The sequence below is a fragment of the Thunnus thynnus genome, chromosome 12 (assembly GCF_963924715.1).
Source record: "Thunnus thynnus chromosome 12, fThuThy2.1, whole genome shotgun sequence".
In the NCBI taxonomy this organism is placed as follows: domain Eukaryota; kingdom Metazoa; phylum Chordata; class Actinopteri; order Scombriformes; family Scombridae; genus Thunnus; species Thunnus thynnus.
This window is the reverse complement of record NC_089528.1, coordinates 13,041,293-13,059,324: the sequence shown is the minus strand read 5'-3', so window position 1 is coordinate 13,059,324 and position 18,032 is coordinate 13,041,293. Positions and strand designations below refer to the sequence as shown.

The following is an 18,032-nucleotide window of genomic DNA, read 5'->3' as shown; positions in this document are numbered from 1 at the left end:
ACAGCCAGAGTGCATTCTTGATGTTTCTTGAATTGTAATGCGTGTCAATGCACCATGAAGAGCACTTCTGCCGCCATAGAATCTCAGTGCAGCTATAAAATACAAGCTCATATAGTCAGTTATTTTCTTCTACGGCTCCAGCACTGCAGTACCTACAGGTAATCACGACAAAACACTCCTGTCACGACCAAAATGACCCCAGATAGCATCAGCCCGTTTTGTTGGAAACAAATTTCATCTTTCTACAGCATCTAAAAAGCACAAATCTCAGGGGAGGGTTGGTGGGTGAGGAGGGAGCTTCAAGGTTGCTGCCACATGAGAGTAAAAAGTGTTATGATAGAAGGGAAGAGCTGGCGTGCTTTAGTCTGTGGGTTTTACTCTGCTTCCCAGGAATGTGTAAAAAAAAAAAAGGCTTAAGACCTGCATCTATGGATAAAAAAAAACGGAATAATTTGACTTTATATATCTGGCAGGTAAAGACTAAACCTTTCCCCACAGTGACACATCTTGCTACCTTTTCAACAAAGACCTTGTGAGGCTTCTATAAATCGCTACCATGAAAATAGAGTAAGAACACTGATTAAATTCCTCTAAGCCTCCCGTTTTTTGGCTGCTTTTAATTGAACGGAAGAAGTGAAAGGGAAGCATCGTCAGCCTGGCGCCGTGACCAAAGCAGCTGTGTTGTTAGAACTCTCTCAGTAGGGGGTGAGGAGCGGCAAAATCCATGTAGTTACTTCACAGTGGGGTTTTAGATGGTTATGCTGGCAAGAGCAGAGTCAATTTCTTCACAAATGATCACAGTTAACCCGCAACTCATCTTCTGATGAATCCCTTTGACCATTAAACCCAACTCAGTGACATTCAAGACTGATGAGACAGATTCCTGTCATTTCTGTCTGTTCTGATGTCCTATCTGGAGCCTGGCATGTGGAATGTGGGCGAGCAGAGATGATTAGATTTTGTCACACCGGTATGACTCAGCCGTGACTAAGCACTGAATGTACTACCTGGGCAATGGCCATTTTGATCTCAGAAACGACTGGAAGCTGCCAGGTACATGCTGGTTGGTGGTTGTGATGCGAAGGAGTACTTTCACAATCTTGTCTGCATAATCTTACCAAGGTTAAAATTAGTCGCATGAATATTTCATTATCAAATGATGAGCAATCAGAAGTATGCTTTATCACAAAGTGTGTGTTTGGGTGCCAGTGTGGGTACACGCTTCGTACCGGGAGTCTGGAAGTTGATGCGTCTCATCTCCACAGGGTCTGTTGGGTGATGGGCCATCATCTCTGCATTACTCAAAAGGCTCTTAGTTCCGGGTTCAGAGTCCTTGCGCTTGCTGCTCAGACACCAGTGAGTCAAAAGAGCAATTAGCACATGCAAACATCCAGGGAGAGAAAACCAGACTCAGTACTGACACATGATTAGCATAGCTACTTAATTCGAGTAAATAGTGCATTAATAGATATGGCGTTTTACGGCTTTGTACGAGTTTTCTACACAGCATTTGGTATCGTGTAATTGCTGTGGGTTAAAATGAACAAAGAGCTTGACATTGGCTTAATCTTACCTGTCAGGTTTGCTGCTTCCAGTGAAACAAGAGCAACGGAAGGAATAATTAAAGGAAGAAAAGGAAGGAAATAGACAGATTGTTAGAGAGGAAAATCAATATTTTGCATTAGTATTCAAAAGGTTGATGGTTTGCAGCAGATATCACAGGCCTACAGCAGGGTTGGACTGTTTGATAGCTGTCTGAGGGGAGAACAAACTTCTAAATTGGAACAAATTTGATGAATATCAGACTGAAAGTTGAGTATTTGTGGGACGACAGCAGAACATTAAACAATCCTGCTCCGAGAAATATCAGATGCAGCAGCTGTTAATGTAAGTTTGATAGACAGAAACTTCATGTGGCCTTGAAGGATAAAGCTGGCAATATTCTACATTTTTCTTATTGTGACATTAGACCATAACCAACAATTAATTTATCCTACAGAACTAAAAACTATTGTCTGATTAGCAAAAGCCCCATTTATTGTTTATTCTTCTATGCCATAGAGCTCCTCCAAAAAACATAAAAAACCCACATCAATGAGCTGCAATGTTGCGTTACCATGAACATGAGCATGGTACGCAGTACAGATGAACTATAACTATGAGTCAATCCCACATCCACCTTCATGCGACTGTAAATACTTACTATAGTACCAAATTTATATTAATCCACTGCTGAAAATAGTCCCCCCCTAAAAAAGAAAAATATAGAATAATGCCAGCCTTATCATTCATAATCAAATCATCATAATCAAGTTTTGCCATTTGCGTCATCTGATTAACTAACTGTCATGGAGCTCATCTGTCCCACTCACTTTTTGTAAAGAAGGATAGCAATGACGATACAGATGATGAAGACCACTGCCAGGACTGGTCCCACCACCCAGATCAGACCATCACCTGCGTCGAGGGGCTGTGGGTCTGAATCTGGGGCAATCACCGGGTCTGTGTAAGGGCTGGCCACATACATCTTCTGTAAACAAACATCAAGGGAAAAGTCAGGAAAAAGAGCACAAGACACTGAATGTGGAGCAACTATAGTTTGTTTTTGAGTGTCTATTTTAGAGACCCTAACAGTTTTAGTAGTATGACAAGAGAAGAAGATTATCAAAAAGTGTGTGTTTCTCTGTATTTTTCATTATTTTTTTGTCACAGTGAACAAAATAAACACCTGAAGCTAAATTGCAATTCAACACAACAATTCCACAGATTACTGAATGGCCCCCAAAAATGACTTTTAAGAGTGGAATCCAACATCTCAATAAATCTCAATAAAATACAGTATCTTTCTAAGGCAGCATTCATTGCACAGAATTGTATTAGACTGAACAGGCTCTCCTGTAATTGTGACCAAACTCATTCACATGACTGGTTTTATGTGTATACATGTGTATGAAATTATATTTGATCTGTTTTAGACAAGATATACAGTATGTAACTAAGTTTGCTTGTGTCAAAAATGTTATCATAATTGAATAAAATGTATTTTTATTAGTTCTGAAGGACTTCTGAAGAGCATCCCATGGGCCCTAATAAAAAAAAATCTAATATAAAAGTAAAATCTATCCTAATTCAAGTTGTATATTTATTTGTCTATTTCCATTCAAATACACACATATACCGGTAGTGCACAACAGGGCAATATCTCTTCTACTGCCACAGTAGGTACACTCACTCTTTATTAGCGGTGGTGATGGAAGTGCGTGAAGGTTATTGCCTTTTGCTTACAACACTTTGACTGACATGAATTTTATTGTTTGAGCAGCAAGGCTATATTGATTACAATGTATAGTGACAGCCTGAAGGAGAGAGACACGGGGAGCGGGGGAACGAGAGAACGGTTATAAACACGGAAAGAAAAGAGATGTGACACGCCAGCTTTCGTACCCCGGTTGTGGAGTTGAGCTCAGCCAGAATGAAGAAGACATACTCCTGCCCCGGCTCTAGAGCTCGATTCTCAAAGCCTCCGTAGTCCAGCTGGTCCCCCAGGGTGAAGAAGGCCGGTAGGGTGGCAGGTGTGAAACGGGCTGTGATGTAAGCCCGGCGCAGGTCCACCTGCTTCTGCTGCCGAGAATCCCTCTGCCTTTGACTGATGTCTTTCAACAGCTGAGAGACAGAGAAATGAGAGAAAGAAAAAAATGAGACATTTCAATAGCAATGACGAATGTTTAAACACTGATATTGGATTAAAGGGGTAAGTGTTGCCAGGAGTTCTAAGTGATGGGATTGTGTATGAGTGTTTACAGGTCCTTTCCTCCTTCCAGGCACAGACATCAGTGAGTGCTGTCATTGTTGTGGTTCTCACCTCTTCTAGGTCCATTTCATCTGGGCTCTTGAGGTGTTTGATGACGCCACGGGCTCTCCTCAGTGGAACCACCACAACATAAACATTTCTGTGAGAGCAAAAGAGGGCAAACAATATTACGCCATCTGCACTCATGCAATAGCAGAAACCACTGGAACTACTTTCACGTGTTTCTTTGACAACTTATTGCACTAAAAACTGAATCTTACACATCTTGTCAGTCAGTTATTATCATCGTCATGCCACACACCTTGAGATGGCAATCATCTGACCTGAGTACAGCAAGTCCCACTTACTGTGAAAGGAACTTTCAAAAACATCTCTGTACAATTCCCTCTTTAAATCTTACTTGACAGGAGTGCGAGTCTCAAGCGATGGCAGGATTATGGTGACTGTAGTCTCCGTGTCACGGCTGTGGTCAATCTCGGGGCGGCGGATGGTGATTGGTGGGGAGGTCTTGGCAGTGATGCGATGGCGAAGGCCTCCCATGTTGCCCTCAGGAGCAGTGATCTTGAAGTCGTAGCTGGTGTCAGGCTGAAGGTTTGGGATGACCGCCTTCCTCAGTCGAGCATCCACCTCCATCTTCTGGCGGTTATACTCCACCTGAAGGGTGGGGGAGGGTTAGTGAGGTTAGAATATTAGCTTATTAATATACTGTATGCTGATGATATACAACTCCACTTTAACCTTTTAACACCAACATCCCTTTTGTGGAAGTTCTGCCTAAATTTAGACAAATCGACATATTCTTTTTTTGTTAGACCTTGGGAATTAATGGAGCACTACACCGATTTTACACATGAAGGACAGTTTACTCGTCATGTGTCTAAAAAATAACCCTGATGTTTAATGATATTTTTTCAGACTTAGGAAAGCTCCAGAGACACAGGACTTGAGCTTGAAGACCAAACTGGGCCATGGAGTTTTAAAGATGTGGGCATTTACCATGCAGGGATGGTCAAATGAAATTATTCTATTGGTTGCATTTTAGGAAATGTAGGACCCAGGACTTTTGGAGCTTGACCCACACTAGGGACTAAAGAGCAAGATAGATATCTTGGCCTGTGCTGCTTGGATTTTGAAAATTCTTTTTAAAATTTTTCTCTTGTGAGTCCCCCAACTTTATGGACGTGCAATTCTAAATCACTGGAGTGCTCTTTTTGCATTTGGGTTTCATGGGTTTATTGCACTGATGGACTTCGACTCTGCCCCACTTTGAATGTAGGGAGACATCACATTTTTAAGGTTTTTGAAACTGAGGATGGTAAAAGGTTAACACTTCGACAGTTGGCAGTATAATTCAGGTTGGGGCCATGCACACTAAAAATACAGAAACTTAAGGTTATGTTTAATGTCAAATAAGGACACCACACATGTATAGTACATGCACCAGGTGATGAACGTACAGTAAAGCGATAGGGGTTGCTGCTCTCTGGAAACTCCCACGTCATAAGAACACTGGTCTTAGTGGCCAGATTGACTGAAAAATTCCTCGGCACATCTGGGAAGCAAACAACAAAAAGAAAGAGAGTCACCGGTAATGAAGCATTGTATTCAAATCACCAACTCCTCTGCTTTCCCACTGGAAACCTGGAAAAAAGAAGGCCATGTCAGATCTGTTATTGGGGGATCTGTTACTGGGAGAAGAATACATGATGGTTAGGAGGATGGGCAGGTGATGAGGAGAGTGGATGGCAAGAGTAGTAAGTACAAAAGACAGACAGGCTGCAGGAATGTGACATGCCACATTCTCAGTGTACGGTTGTGTTTGTTAGGCTCAGAATTCAGCATGTCAGCAAAGGCTTCGGAAAAGGTGGCAGTGGAGGTTTATCAGATAAAAAAAGCTTACCTGTAGATACAGCACCAGGCGCCAGTTTTCACTTTAATTCAGACTGGACACTTACCTCCTGTATTACATACTGTATATCCAAGCCCTGTATTGACTTTTACCTGAGGGTTTGTGATAAGCAGTGCTCTTGAGGCAAGCATCCATTAACATTCAGCCTGCTTCCACTGGTGGTGAAGGGTAGGTGATGAAGGTAAGTGAGTGAGTGGAGGAGATTGGGGGGAGTAGCTGTGCTCCCCTGGACTTTGCAGTTCTTAGCCTCTCTGAGGTGCACAGGTGGGGGGCCGACCTACAAGAACTGGCCCAGACTTCATTTACTTTAGTGTTTTGGAGTGAAATCCACTGTAAGGGGAGCAGAGATGTGAAGCTGAACCAGTGCTTAGAAGGTGAAGGGGGTTCCCCTGCCCTACCTGTTTCAAAGGCCAGGGTTTGGCACACCAGAAGTGGGCTGAAGGGGCCTGGCCCTGCCTTGTTGTGGGCTCTGAGTTGCACTTCGTACGCTGTGCTGTGATTAAGGCCCAGGATGGTGTAGCTGGACTCACTTGCTGGTACTGTGACCAGGCGTGGGGGAGCAGGAGGGGCTGGTAAGACAGAGGGGCCAGGGACAGCGGAGGGTTTGGGGCCTGCGGCCTCTTTGTAAGCTATGGTGTACTCTGTGATGACGCCGTTGCACTCCTCTGGGGCAAGGGGCAGCCAGGAGAACTGGAGGGAGCAGCAAGTGGCATTAACAAAGTCAGATATTTTGGGGTATCCCAAGGGTGGAAACATGGGAACTGTTATTTCCTGCTGCACTAAATCTCCATAGCCTGCTCGGCTCTTTGCTGAGAGGACAAAGACGTAGGAGGAGCCTGGGGAGAGGTTTCTGACAGTGAAGTTCTTCTCCCGATTCGTGAAATCCACTGTGGTGTCTAAAGAGGTATTCTTCAGGCCAAACTGTAGGCGGTAGCCCTGGATTGCCACTGGAGGCCCCCGGCTATAAGAGTCTGACTCAGAGCACTCCAGCGGAGGAGCCCACCGCACCACCACGGATGGACCCAATCCTGGACGAACCCAAAGGGAGGGGGGCCCCGGCACTGCAAACAACAGTGTAGGCAGCAGAAAATCAATTTTAATATATATATATATAAAAACGCATGTCATGTAAATCTTGTAGAAGAATTCAAATTGATATGGCTGTTATTTACTGCTGGTTTCTTGGTGCAACTTACTGTAAGATCAATTCCTGAGTATGTTTGTTACTAAATCCAGTACACTGAACTGTACACTTGGCATATGCTTACCGATCCCTGGGGTCTGCACCAGCTTGGCTTTGCTGTGCGCTCCATCCCCTTTGGTGGTGTATGCTGCCACTGAGACAGAATACAAAGTCTCTGCTTTCAGACCTCCCAAAATCAGCTCCTTTGGGAGAAAACACATAACAGCACCATCAAATACAGCTCACTCATTCCTTTTCATTTGAGACAATACACAGATCTCTTCATTTTCTTTTTTTTTTTTTTTACAGTTGTGTATCAGTGAGAAATTCTAGAAAAATATAACTTGTTACATAAGAGAGGCTAATTAAATCTCTGGTGGTCAAACTTAATGAGGATTTCATAACTGTCTCCATATAATGTATTGGGTGCATTGTTCTGTATGTATTAATAGTGAGTTCATTTATAATGAGAAGAGGATGTGTAGTGTGCACTCACATATTGTGTCGAGTCATCCTCCTCCATCTTATCCCACAGATGAGACACACCCCGCAGGCAGCCGAGACAGATGAGGCAAGGAATGAGTTACCAGGAGTAAGGACCAAAGGAGAAAGGCGAGGAGGGTGTTTAACGATAAAAAATGACCATCATTTATTCATTTAATTATTCAGTTATGATGTCACCTGAGACTCATCCAATAAGAGGTCTTTGATCCGTGGAAGGTTTCGCGATTCGCCACTCTCTGCACGGCTGAAATGCACCTGGTAGCCACGGATCTGGCCCTGCCGTAACCTTGGCAACACAGAGCGCCAGGTGACTCGCAGTGCTGAGGAGTTGAGCGGCTGGACGTCCACCTGACGAGGGGCTGCACCAGGCACTGAGCACACACACATATACACAAATGCACATTTAATTAAGTAACCAACTGTCTAGCCAGTAAATAATCAACTGAACAATCAATACTGTTTAGGTCTGATCTACGGCACTCACTCTTACCATCCTCATCAGTTCTGCAAAGCACAGCTGGGCTGTTGGGTCCAATCCCCTTTGCAGTGGAGGCTGCCATGGTGATGTTGTACCAGCTCCATTTCTCCAGCCCCTCTACCACTGTCTGCCCCTGCCGGGCTGGGATAGGAAGCCCCTTGACCTCCTGGCCCTGACCTCCACCTCCTGCCCCAGAAACTCTCTGGTATCTCAGCTCATAACCTGCCAACTCGCCATTCTGGCCCTCCATTGGAGGCGGCCTCCAACTTACTCTCAGCGAGGTGGAGCTGGCACTCTCGCAGGACACACCCTCGGGAGCAGCTGAGGGCTCTGATTGGACAAGGGGCAAGGAGGGTAATTGGCAAAACGTTTAGGAAGGACCCAAGAGAATGGGGTTGAAAAGCAAGAGAGGGGAAAAATACCAGCAAAAGGATAGGAGATAAGGATAAAAAAGGAAACAATAAGAAACTGAGGTAAACCGAACCGAAAGACATAACACCAGGACTAACATGACTGAGGCAAAAAGGGGGGAGCCACCACATAATGTAAAAGCATAATGTTAGGCTTAAAACTTAATGAAATAAACCAGAGACAAGAGTATCGACCCTGAATGGACAACTTAATTATGTCCAGGGAGAATGTGCATCCGATACCCAATGATTATATTTTATCCTTTGGCCATAGCTAGTGGCACAAAAGGATCCATATTTATGAATGAAAAACAGATAAAGTCTTTCTTTCTAAAGCGGTGATGCACAGCTCACTGCACAGAAGCAAACACAAATATATACATTTCACAACACTAGCCCCCACGGTGGCATAATCCTTGAGTCCTCGGGATAATAGAGCGGTCTGAGACGTTCCACTGCTGACTAGGGGAAGGTCTTGGGCTTCACAGAGGAAAGAAAAAACAAACTAAAACAGACTCACACAGCACTGAAAGGATTAAGGAGGCTGGTAAAAAAAAAAGAAAAGAAAAAACAGGTAGCCCGGGAGAGAAAGGCACTCAGACGGATATTGAAAGTCAGACTAGAATGATGAATTGTAGACAAGCATAGAATCAGAAGTAGTCCTAGTTAGGCTGGGGTATTTACTGTAAGAAACGTGTATAGAAAGCAAACACAGACCAGAAATCACACACCTTCATCCCCACAGATTTCTAAACATAACAGTAGGTATCACTCACCCTATATGATGTTCCTTAAGTAACAAACACAATGGCGAGCATGGCTGAGGAGTCCGGGTTTGTGTGTGAGCTTGCAAGTGTATAGCATGTGTGTATGTATGGGAGTGTAATAGTCATAGCTGACAGGTTCAAGTATCTATCCACTCAGCCGTACAGCCAACTGTTCTGTTGGCCTCGGGGGACAATCTAGATGTGCACCAAAGCTTGGCGATAACAAAGCGCACATAACCTCCCTGGGAAATGAATTCTGCTGCATGAAATAGTCTGCTTATCTAGCACCTTCCCTTTCCTGCACCCCCTTGCCACCTCCTCCGGTGTACCACCTTGGTCTACCTTTCTTTTATGAAGGTAAAGAGTGAAAGGAGACCAGCTGAAAGAATTTAGCACATTTTGTACCCAGCTCTAAAAAACGATCTGATTGTGAGAACACATGATGCATTCTTGTGTTTGTTGAGTTATTGTAAATAATTGACAAAAACTTACCACTGATGTGATACAGCGCCCGTGAACTGCAGAACTCTTTTCTCAACCACGGCTACCCTATTAATTCTTTTCCTTGCGCCATTTTCTCTGTTATCTCTGCATTTTCTTATTTTTATTCTTGAGATCAGATATAAAATTTCTCGATATGTCAGAGAAAAAGAAAAAAAGTGGAATTTATGTGACTCTTATCAGCTATCGGAGATCATGCAGGAAAAGAGAGAAAAGGAGACAAGAGAGAGAATCCAAGTTTAGCGTGGATAAAATACAGACTAGCCGGCACTTACCTGTCAACATAGCAGGCCACCCACAATCCTTTAATGCTCCTCACCACTGGCTGCTAGCCAATAAGTGGCAGACAGTTTCGCCCTTTCAAAGACATTAGACACTGATAGAGTGGAAAAAGTGAAAGGTAGGGTGAGGAAAAGGAAGAGTGAAACATTAATCGGTGCTCCATCTCCATCTGTCATGATGTTTTGGCTGTGTAAGAAAGCAAGAGGCTGAACAAGGGAAGACAGGCACGGTCAAACATAGATGGATGAATGGGACGGGGGTTTGGACAGATGGGTTGATAAACGAGATAGGTGGAGAGATGCAAAGATGGTTCCCAGGTTTTACCAGGTCAGAGGCTGAGGACAATGTACTGCGAGCTCTGTGTGTGTGTGTGTGTGTGTGTATGTGTGTGTGTCTGTGTGTGTGTGTGTGTGCGTGTGTGTGTGTAGGACAAAATGTTTGCATGAGATTTGTGTACAAGACTGAAACATAATACAACTGAAGTTTGTGGGATTTGTGTGTATGTGTGACTGCAGGTACAGCATGTGAACCCATTCAAATTGAGACGTACTGGCTTGTGATGTCCTCTGCACCAGCTCATTGGTGAAAGCACCGATGCCTTTGTTTGAGATGGCAGCCAGGGAGAAAGAGTACTCGGTGTTCGCTTTCAGACCCTCCACTGTGTAAGAATTCCTCGGCCCGAAGGTCAGCTTCTCCTACGAGAGAGAAGCAGAGAACAGAATGAGAGAGTGAAAAAGAATACATTAAAGGAGAGCTGGAGAAAGAGAGAGATGAGACTATCACCAGAAGGAAAAGTGGTGCTGGATGCTAGGGCTAATCTTTTTTCTGTCCTCTTATCCCTCTGTCTTGTTAAGAAATCCACGCAGCAGACAGATTCATAAAAGAGTGTAAGAGGTCTTACCAAACTGCCATATTTGACAGGCTTGTAGAGGAGCTCATAGTTGACAATGCCCTCCTTGGTGTAAGCAGGCTCCCAGGTCAGTTCAATACTGGTGTCTGTCACTCTACCCACTTTAAACTTCCCTGGTTGGCCTGGGACTGAAGGGGACAGAATCAAACAAAACCAGTCAGAACTGAATCTTATCAATAACTCAAATATATCTATAATCTTCTACAGGCTTGTACATTTATGTTTCAAAAGTCCTGAAAACCTCATTTCTTAATCAACTTTTCTACTATATGAGCAAACTATTAGCTGCCAATGTTAGAACAACAGTGGTTATTTCACACGAGAAGATGCTGTATTTGTGTTTTTTCTGTGCCCTTGTGAATGATTTGAAGAGAGCAGGGCTGTACTGGAAAAAAAGACAGACACACACACACAAATAATTATTCGTTTGTGCTCTGTTGTCCGCACACATCTGAAAAACAACCATTACTCACGTATACATGAATAAATGAAGACCACCACTTAGCTGTGTTATCTATGCACGAGCATGCAAGATAAAATAACTCATTGCCTCTATTACAGGGTTGCACAAATATCTACTGATAATTATGCTTAAACACGTGTAGGTGATGTCAGTTATTTTTATGCACCAATCAGAATATAGCAATGTATTAATGGAAATCAGAATCTGGTGACAGTTGGTTGTTTTGGTCACTCAGTCTCGATAAAGCAGAGTTTTGTTTTATTTTTTAATATAATTTTAAGGTTTACAATTCATTCTTGAATTTGGAAATAGCAGTTGACAAAGCAGCTACTTAACCACAAGGTCAATTAAGTGGCTTTTCTGGAGCTTTTGATCATATCACATGATCATGATCAGCAGATGGAGCTTTCACTCCAACATAAACGCTCAGTAAAAATTTAAATTACAACATTTACAATCCCATGACGACTGGGCAAACTCCACCTGCTGATGAAGATCATGTGATGTGACTGAAAGCAGCAGAACAGCTACTAAATGGATCTAAGATTGTTTTCTCAACTACTATTACTTATGAACTTATAAATGAGGATTTATTTCTAACTTTAGGATTTTTTTTCTAACTTAAGCAGTGATTGTTGCTTATTTAGTCACAAATATTCAATGTCATAAAGAAAAAATTATGGTTTTAAATCAAGTTTTCAGATGCCTTTAAAGTCAGAGAGGAAGGAATCTCACTGATTCTCGATGTCATAATGTGCACCTTCTAAAACATAATTCCCTCAAACCCTTGTATTATCTGTATTTTTGTATATTTACATAATCTCATTCTTTGAGGTGCTGGAGAATGGCAGACTTTTTAGGGACATCTTATGGCGTAACAGTAGCTCAGCCTACATAGGAATTAAAACCAGTAATACCATCACAGATTGTTGAGTAGTAATCTCTTTTCTAACTCCCATCAAATAAAACCTGCAACTTCACAGCAGCTGTCACAGCGGCATGAGTAGCACTGAGGTACAAGGGACATTTTCGGCTGTTAATCCCTGTTTCCTTTTCATAAGTCTCCACAGTTCTGTCCCAGCAGGTAGAATTCATTCATTTTGAAGAACTCATATTTTCTAACAGGTCAAGCATATTTGCAAAAGCATTTCACAGAGGATTGCTTCACAGACTTAAGTCAGACATAAGTCACCTGAATAAGCTACTTAGCAGTTTGTATACATGCACACACACCAATAATTACTCATTTGTGCTGTGTTGCACATGCACATCTGAAAAAAAAACACTACTCACCCACACATGAATAAATCAAGACCATTACTTAGCTGTTAACGGTGCATCAGCAAGCAAGATGTATATATTCACTCACTTACATGTACTTCTACCTTCTCACTTTCACAGTCACACATTCAAACACAACACTGACCTCCTGGCATGACTTTGACATGGACGGGGTCCGAGAAGGGTCCGTCCCCTACGGAGGTGAAGGCTAGGACCTGGATGGTGTAGGTCTCTGAGGTCACCAGGTTCTGAATGGTGGTGATCACGCTGTCCTGAACGTTATGGATCTGCCACTCATTCATGGGCCGGGACGGGTCCATGGTGTAGTATACACGATAGCCCTTCACCTATAACAGAGGAGCAGAGAGAGACAGATAAAGCTTTAAGGTCATCAGTGACCCGGCTGTATTAAGTGGTCTTTCGCCTAATCCCACGGTCCTGCATGCATGGTAATCCATAATACCTTCTTTCAACACATAACCAAGTAGAATTGATCACAGCTAAGGTCATCATTATTGATTTATTTTAGTCTAGGTCCTGTGGGTTAGTGGGTTCACTGTTTGTTACAGGTCACTGTCACAAGGTGATGTCATCACGTCTCTGAGGCTGTTGTGCATTTGACCCTGATAAACAAACACTGCCCTCACTTTAAGGCTGACAAAACCATCTCAAACACAAGCCGTGGATGTCCTCAGATCATAGCGCTTAAGATATAATCACTATACGTCCTGCTATGGGATTTGTTTTGGGGCATCCGAGAGAGAATGTAATCCTACCTCTACGCCACTGCCACCGCCCTTACCCCCAACCTCTACCACCTATCCTGTTATTACTCTTTAATATCTATAATCCCCATATGTGCTCGATTCAGTCTTGTACTTTTATGAACATACTGTACAGTTAGGTAGGCTAGAAAAGGAAATGGGCCTCCAGAGGGAGTGCTCTTAACTTAGAGCGGACAGTCCAATTACTTTTTTTTCTTTAGAGAGTGGGAAAGTAGCAAGGGAGTTACAGGAGGGAAATCTCTGGCAAGAGACAGTCCCTGTAAAGGACATGAACCTGCACATTGGAATAAAGCTCCCAATGGTGAATTTTATTAGGGCTTTAATGTTTTAACCTCATGGGGTCTTTGTGCAATTTTGAAATGTTGTCAGTTCGTAGTCAGCGGGTGTAAAAGTAATTTAAAACGTTGGGATTATAGCCTCTCTGTCTTGGTGGTCAAATCTACTTATTCCTGTTTTATTATATGTTTATGACTGTTTAACATTACAGCACAGCAATTAAAATTTTAAAGGCTAGAATTTTATTTTTAATCAATCAAAGCCTTTATTTGTCCTCTAAGAGCAACTGGTTGGGCAGCAGTGAAACATAAAACACAAGATAAGACACAGGTTAATTTGCGAGATGGCAATAAGTTTTTATAGCTTTGGCTAATGAGTATCAGTGATTTGTTGTTCATCAGCCTATTTAGAACATTCTGCTAAAAGTAAGACAAGAATACAAACAGATAAAAGAAATGTAAAATGTCAGTTTACTATTTCTACTACTGACAACTGATCAAAAATAGCTGTTTCAGCCATCCCACCTGCCCATTGGGTTCCTCCGGTTCCTCCCAGCGGACCATCACCGTGTTCTGAGAAATGATGTGGGCCTGGACGTTTCGGGGTGGGCTGGCTGGTGCCTGCTCTCCAGTACGAGCCTCCACACGCATTGAGGGAGGGCCCTGGCCGATGCTGTTGAAGGCCGACACTCTGATTTCATACTCTGTGTTGGGGTACAGTCCCCCGATGCTGTAGCGGGTGGTAGTGATGCTGTCCACTGTCTCGTACTTGCTGTCCGGGCCTTTGGCTCGGTACTGAATGATGTAGTAGGAGACAGGGTCGGGGTTGCCGGAGTCCCAGGTGATGGTCACACTGGTAGCTGTGGTCTCTGTGACGACGGGTGTGCCGGGAGGCTTTGGCAAAGCTTGAGATAAGAGAGAAGAAAAAATTGTAATATTTACTATATAATACTTACTGGTCTCTGTCCATAATGTACATCTTGTGTTTACAATGGCAATTACACAATGACATACTATAGCTGCATTGATTTGTACTGTAATGTGTATTTTTTTGTTTATTTTATATCTATTACATCCCCTCCTACAGTACTATCACTACCCCATTGTTGATTCTGTACATTTGTTTATCTTTATATTCTGTATATGTACTTTTGCTAGTGTTTGCACTGGTTAGATGATAAACTGCATTTTTTTGTACTGGTACTTACTGATGCAATGACAATAAAGCTGAATCTAATCTTATCTGATTTACGTTTCTGTCCAAATCAAATTACAAGAAAAAAATATATTCCACACTGCCGTGCATCTGCGATAAAATCACAGTAATGAGGGTTGCCTGAATCATGCTTATTATGTAAATTTTTTGCAAATTTGCTCGACAGAACCCAAAAGTAACAACAGCATCCTTCAGAGTCTCCAATTTTCCTGACATGCACACATTTGGAAGTGCAGAGGAAATCTAATCAGACTCAATCTATCTTGCAATGAAACAACTACTGAACCCCTTTTCTTTCTCTAAGCTTAAAATGATTAAACATCTGGATCTTATCAGATGATGTCTGTATCACAGTGTCCCTTACTCTTGACTAAGACCTGAGCGGTGGCTTCGATGATACCAAGGCTACTCATAGCCACACAGGTGTAGTTTGCAGACTCCCTGACACCATTGAGCTCCAGCACGTTCCGGCCAATCGGCATTTCATCCTCAGGGGTCAGGTCCTCATTGCCCAGCATCCACTTGACGTAAGGCATGGGCGAACCCACTGCCACGCAGGTGATGTTGACGCTCCCTCCTGGCATGATCTCGTGGTTGGAGGGGGAGATGGAGAAACGAGGGGGCACACGGCGCACTGGGAAAGGAGGAGAGTTGGGGTAGAAAGGACAGGGGTGGGGGTTGAGGGGAAGGTGGGGAGAGGAGAAAAAGTGGGGAGGGGAGTGAGGAGAAGAAAGGCGGAGAGAGAGAGAAGGAGGGGGTGGGGGTGGGGTAAGGGAGAGAGAATCAGAGAGAAAGAGCGAGGCAGAAAAAAGCAAGGTAGAGATTGAGAGAGAAAGCGAGGACAAGAAAGAGAAAAAGAAAGAAAAAAGAGAGAGGAGAGGAGAGGTAACAGGAAGGGGGAGAATGAACTTCAGGGTTTTTACAGAAAATTACAGAGGGATATTTCAAGTTTAGTCCCAATTACTTTATGGTACTGATGATTCCAACAGAAAGACACAAATCTTGTGTTGAGCTCAACCAATCAGAGTGAGCTGCCTACTCAAAATAATATAGTGACAAACTCTTGAGTATCATTTCAACCAGGACATGACACCTATAGTCAGTTTCTCTTTTTTTTTTTATTGGTTATCATCCATTTAAGCAGGAAAATAAGACTTTTTGATGCAAGCTTTTGATTGTAGATGTACTATAATTATATTTCCCTTTCGCTCTAAGCAATGACTGATAACAGTAAACTTTAGCAGAAACTTTAGTGAGAAACTTTACTTCATTGAGATTTCTGTGCCTTCAGGTGCTTTTGCAGTAGATGGGCTCGTTTTAGAGAGAGTATGCATCACAGGGGCCGATCAATAGGCCCTGCCTGCTATTTGTGTCCCCATGAGAAGAACAAGTTAAGTGGCAAGTTATATCCAATACTGCATCTGCCGGGGCTTGGTTGGCTATATATTAGGGAGAGATGCATCAAGAGACTGAACTCATAGGTCACTTGCATGCCTGGGCGACTCAAGAGGGATAAAATGGTGGAAAAACACAAAGAAGAGAACGAAGAACTGAAGACTGAGAGGGAGACAGAGAGAAGCAAGACACCGGAGAGACAGATAGAGGGATAGAGTAAGAAAGACAGAGAGAGAAAAGACAGAGCGAGAGAACGAGAGAGAGAGAGGCAGCTCTGCTTCTCTTCCAGACAATGACAGGCAATGTAGCAAAGGACAGCCACATTGTACAACAAGGTACTGTACAATACATAGGATTCATAACTGATACAGTGTGTGTAGTCAAATGAATTGGAAATGTGGACAGGAAAGGGTAAAGGGTTCTAATAAGGTGTTGTGGCAATTACAGAGTGATCATTGGACACATTAAGTAAAGAACACCAAGACAGCATGAAAGAGGCAGAACGGGAAAGAACGAGTGCGAGCAAAAGAGAGATATGTGAGGTAGTATGTGCATGTTTATAAGTTAATAAACTTATGTACATGTGTCTGTCGCTCCTACACATCAGGGTGCAGACAGAATGCAGAAGAAGAAGAGAAAAAAAGGGGGAAGGGAAAGGAGGGGAAAAGGAAGGGGAGTGGAGATAAAGAGAGGATTAGAAGAGGGTTTTGGGGGGAAGGAAGGAAAAGGGGGAAGAAAAGAGGAGCGAGGAAGAAGAAAACACATGGATCTATTTAAAAACACGACTATACCAGAGTCAGGCCCATTCAGAAAGTCGGTGCTTCAAAAGTAAGAAATAAAAATAAATAAATAAAAAAGACGAGTAGAGATCGGATGTTGACGGAGCAGAGGAGAAGAAGAAGAAGAGGATACCCCAGGGTCACAACACAGGAAACAGAAAGAGACAGAGAGAGCAAACGGACAAACATCTCTGGATGAAAGGAGAGAATGAAAGGGAAGGCAGACAGAGAGCAGAAACATTGTCTGAAAACTAAACTAAACTAGGAAGCTCACATGTGTCATACAAAACATGACTGTGTAAAGCAACAAAGGTTCTAAAAGTAGAAGACTGAAAAAGACAGAAAATGAAAATAGATCAAATAAAATAAGTTACTGTAAAAATCTACAGTTGCAAAACAATAGTAGGATTCAGTGAAAATAGGTTGTGTTCCTTAAATGAGTTCTAATATATATAATATATTAAATCAAAAATAAAATAAAATAAATAAATAAATACTGGTAAATTGGCTGCATAACATCCACTCTTTAATGAGTAACATAATTACTTGGAATCTTCATGGGCCACATCCCCTCTACTCAAAGAATCTAGAGACAATTGGATAAAAGTTAACATTTTTTGCATTTCGATTTCAACAAATTAAAAAAAAAAAAAAAAAAAACCTTGCCGTGATGTCACTATCAATTCATGAATGACAGATAAAGCATTTGGAATACTTGTAAGAAAAAAAAACAAGAGCCGAAAGATACCCAGAATTGGATACAGAAGTTGAAGACAAGAAAGAGACAAAGAGACAAAAAACAGGTAGATCTGTTAGAAACAGACATGATTAGGCAGGCATCTCCTCATCTGAGCATGCTGGAGACAGAGAGACAGACAGACTGCATCCATGACAGCTCCATGCACAGGACAAACGCAGCAGGTGCAATGCAGCATGACACAACACTATCACTCATTCAGTTATTTTACACCTATCAATACTTAAAAACAAACTAAACAAAAGACAATTAATTAAGTGCATGGATTAGTTTGGTAACATGAGTAACAACAGGGTGATGGTGAAGACTCAAGATGATCATTAAGT

General features: G+C 42.5%; 1 protein-coding gene across 4 annotated transcripts in view; it reads right to left on the bottom strand.

Moving 5' to 3' along the window:
* The window catches only part of LOC137194043 (receptor-type tyrosine-protein phosphatase S-like), a 67,445-nt gene that overhangs the window by 9,267 nt on the left and 40,146 nt on the right, over window positions 1–18,032 (bottom strand). For 2 of the 4 annotated variants that reach the window (XM_067605566.1, XM_067605567.1), the window contains exons 7-17: window positions 15,140–15,409; window positions 14,085–14,464; window positions 12,645–12,846; window positions 10,747–10,883; window positions 10,396–10,540; window positions 5,269–5,363; window positions 4,212–4,465; window positions 3,863–3,950; window positions 3,445–3,663; window positions 2,373–2,530; window positions 1,230–1,342 (exon numbers count right to left, since the gene is read on the bottom strand). In XM_067605566.1, coding sequence (XP_067461667.1) covers window positions 1,230–1,342; window positions 2,373–2,530; window positions 3,445–3,663; window positions 3,863–3,950; window positions 4,212–4,465; window positions 5,269–5,363; window positions 10,396–10,540; window positions 10,747–10,883; window positions 12,645–12,846; window positions 14,085–14,464; window positions 15,140–15,409 — 2,061 coding nt within the window. Of the gene's footprint in view, window positions 1–1,229; window positions 1,343–2,372; window positions 2,531–3,444; window positions 3,664–3,862; window positions 3,951–4,211; window positions 4,466–5,268; window positions 5,364–6,118; window positions 6,782–6,988; window positions 7,107–7,399; window positions 7,427–7,584; window positions 7,779–7,897; window positions 8,216–10,395; window positions 10,541–10,746; window positions 10,884–12,644; window positions 12,847–14,084; window positions 14,465–15,139; window positions 15,410–16,751; window positions 16,767–18,032 lie in introns of all 4 variants that reach the window. The other 2 variants (XM_067605564.1, XM_067605565.1) reach the window with 2 other exon arrangements.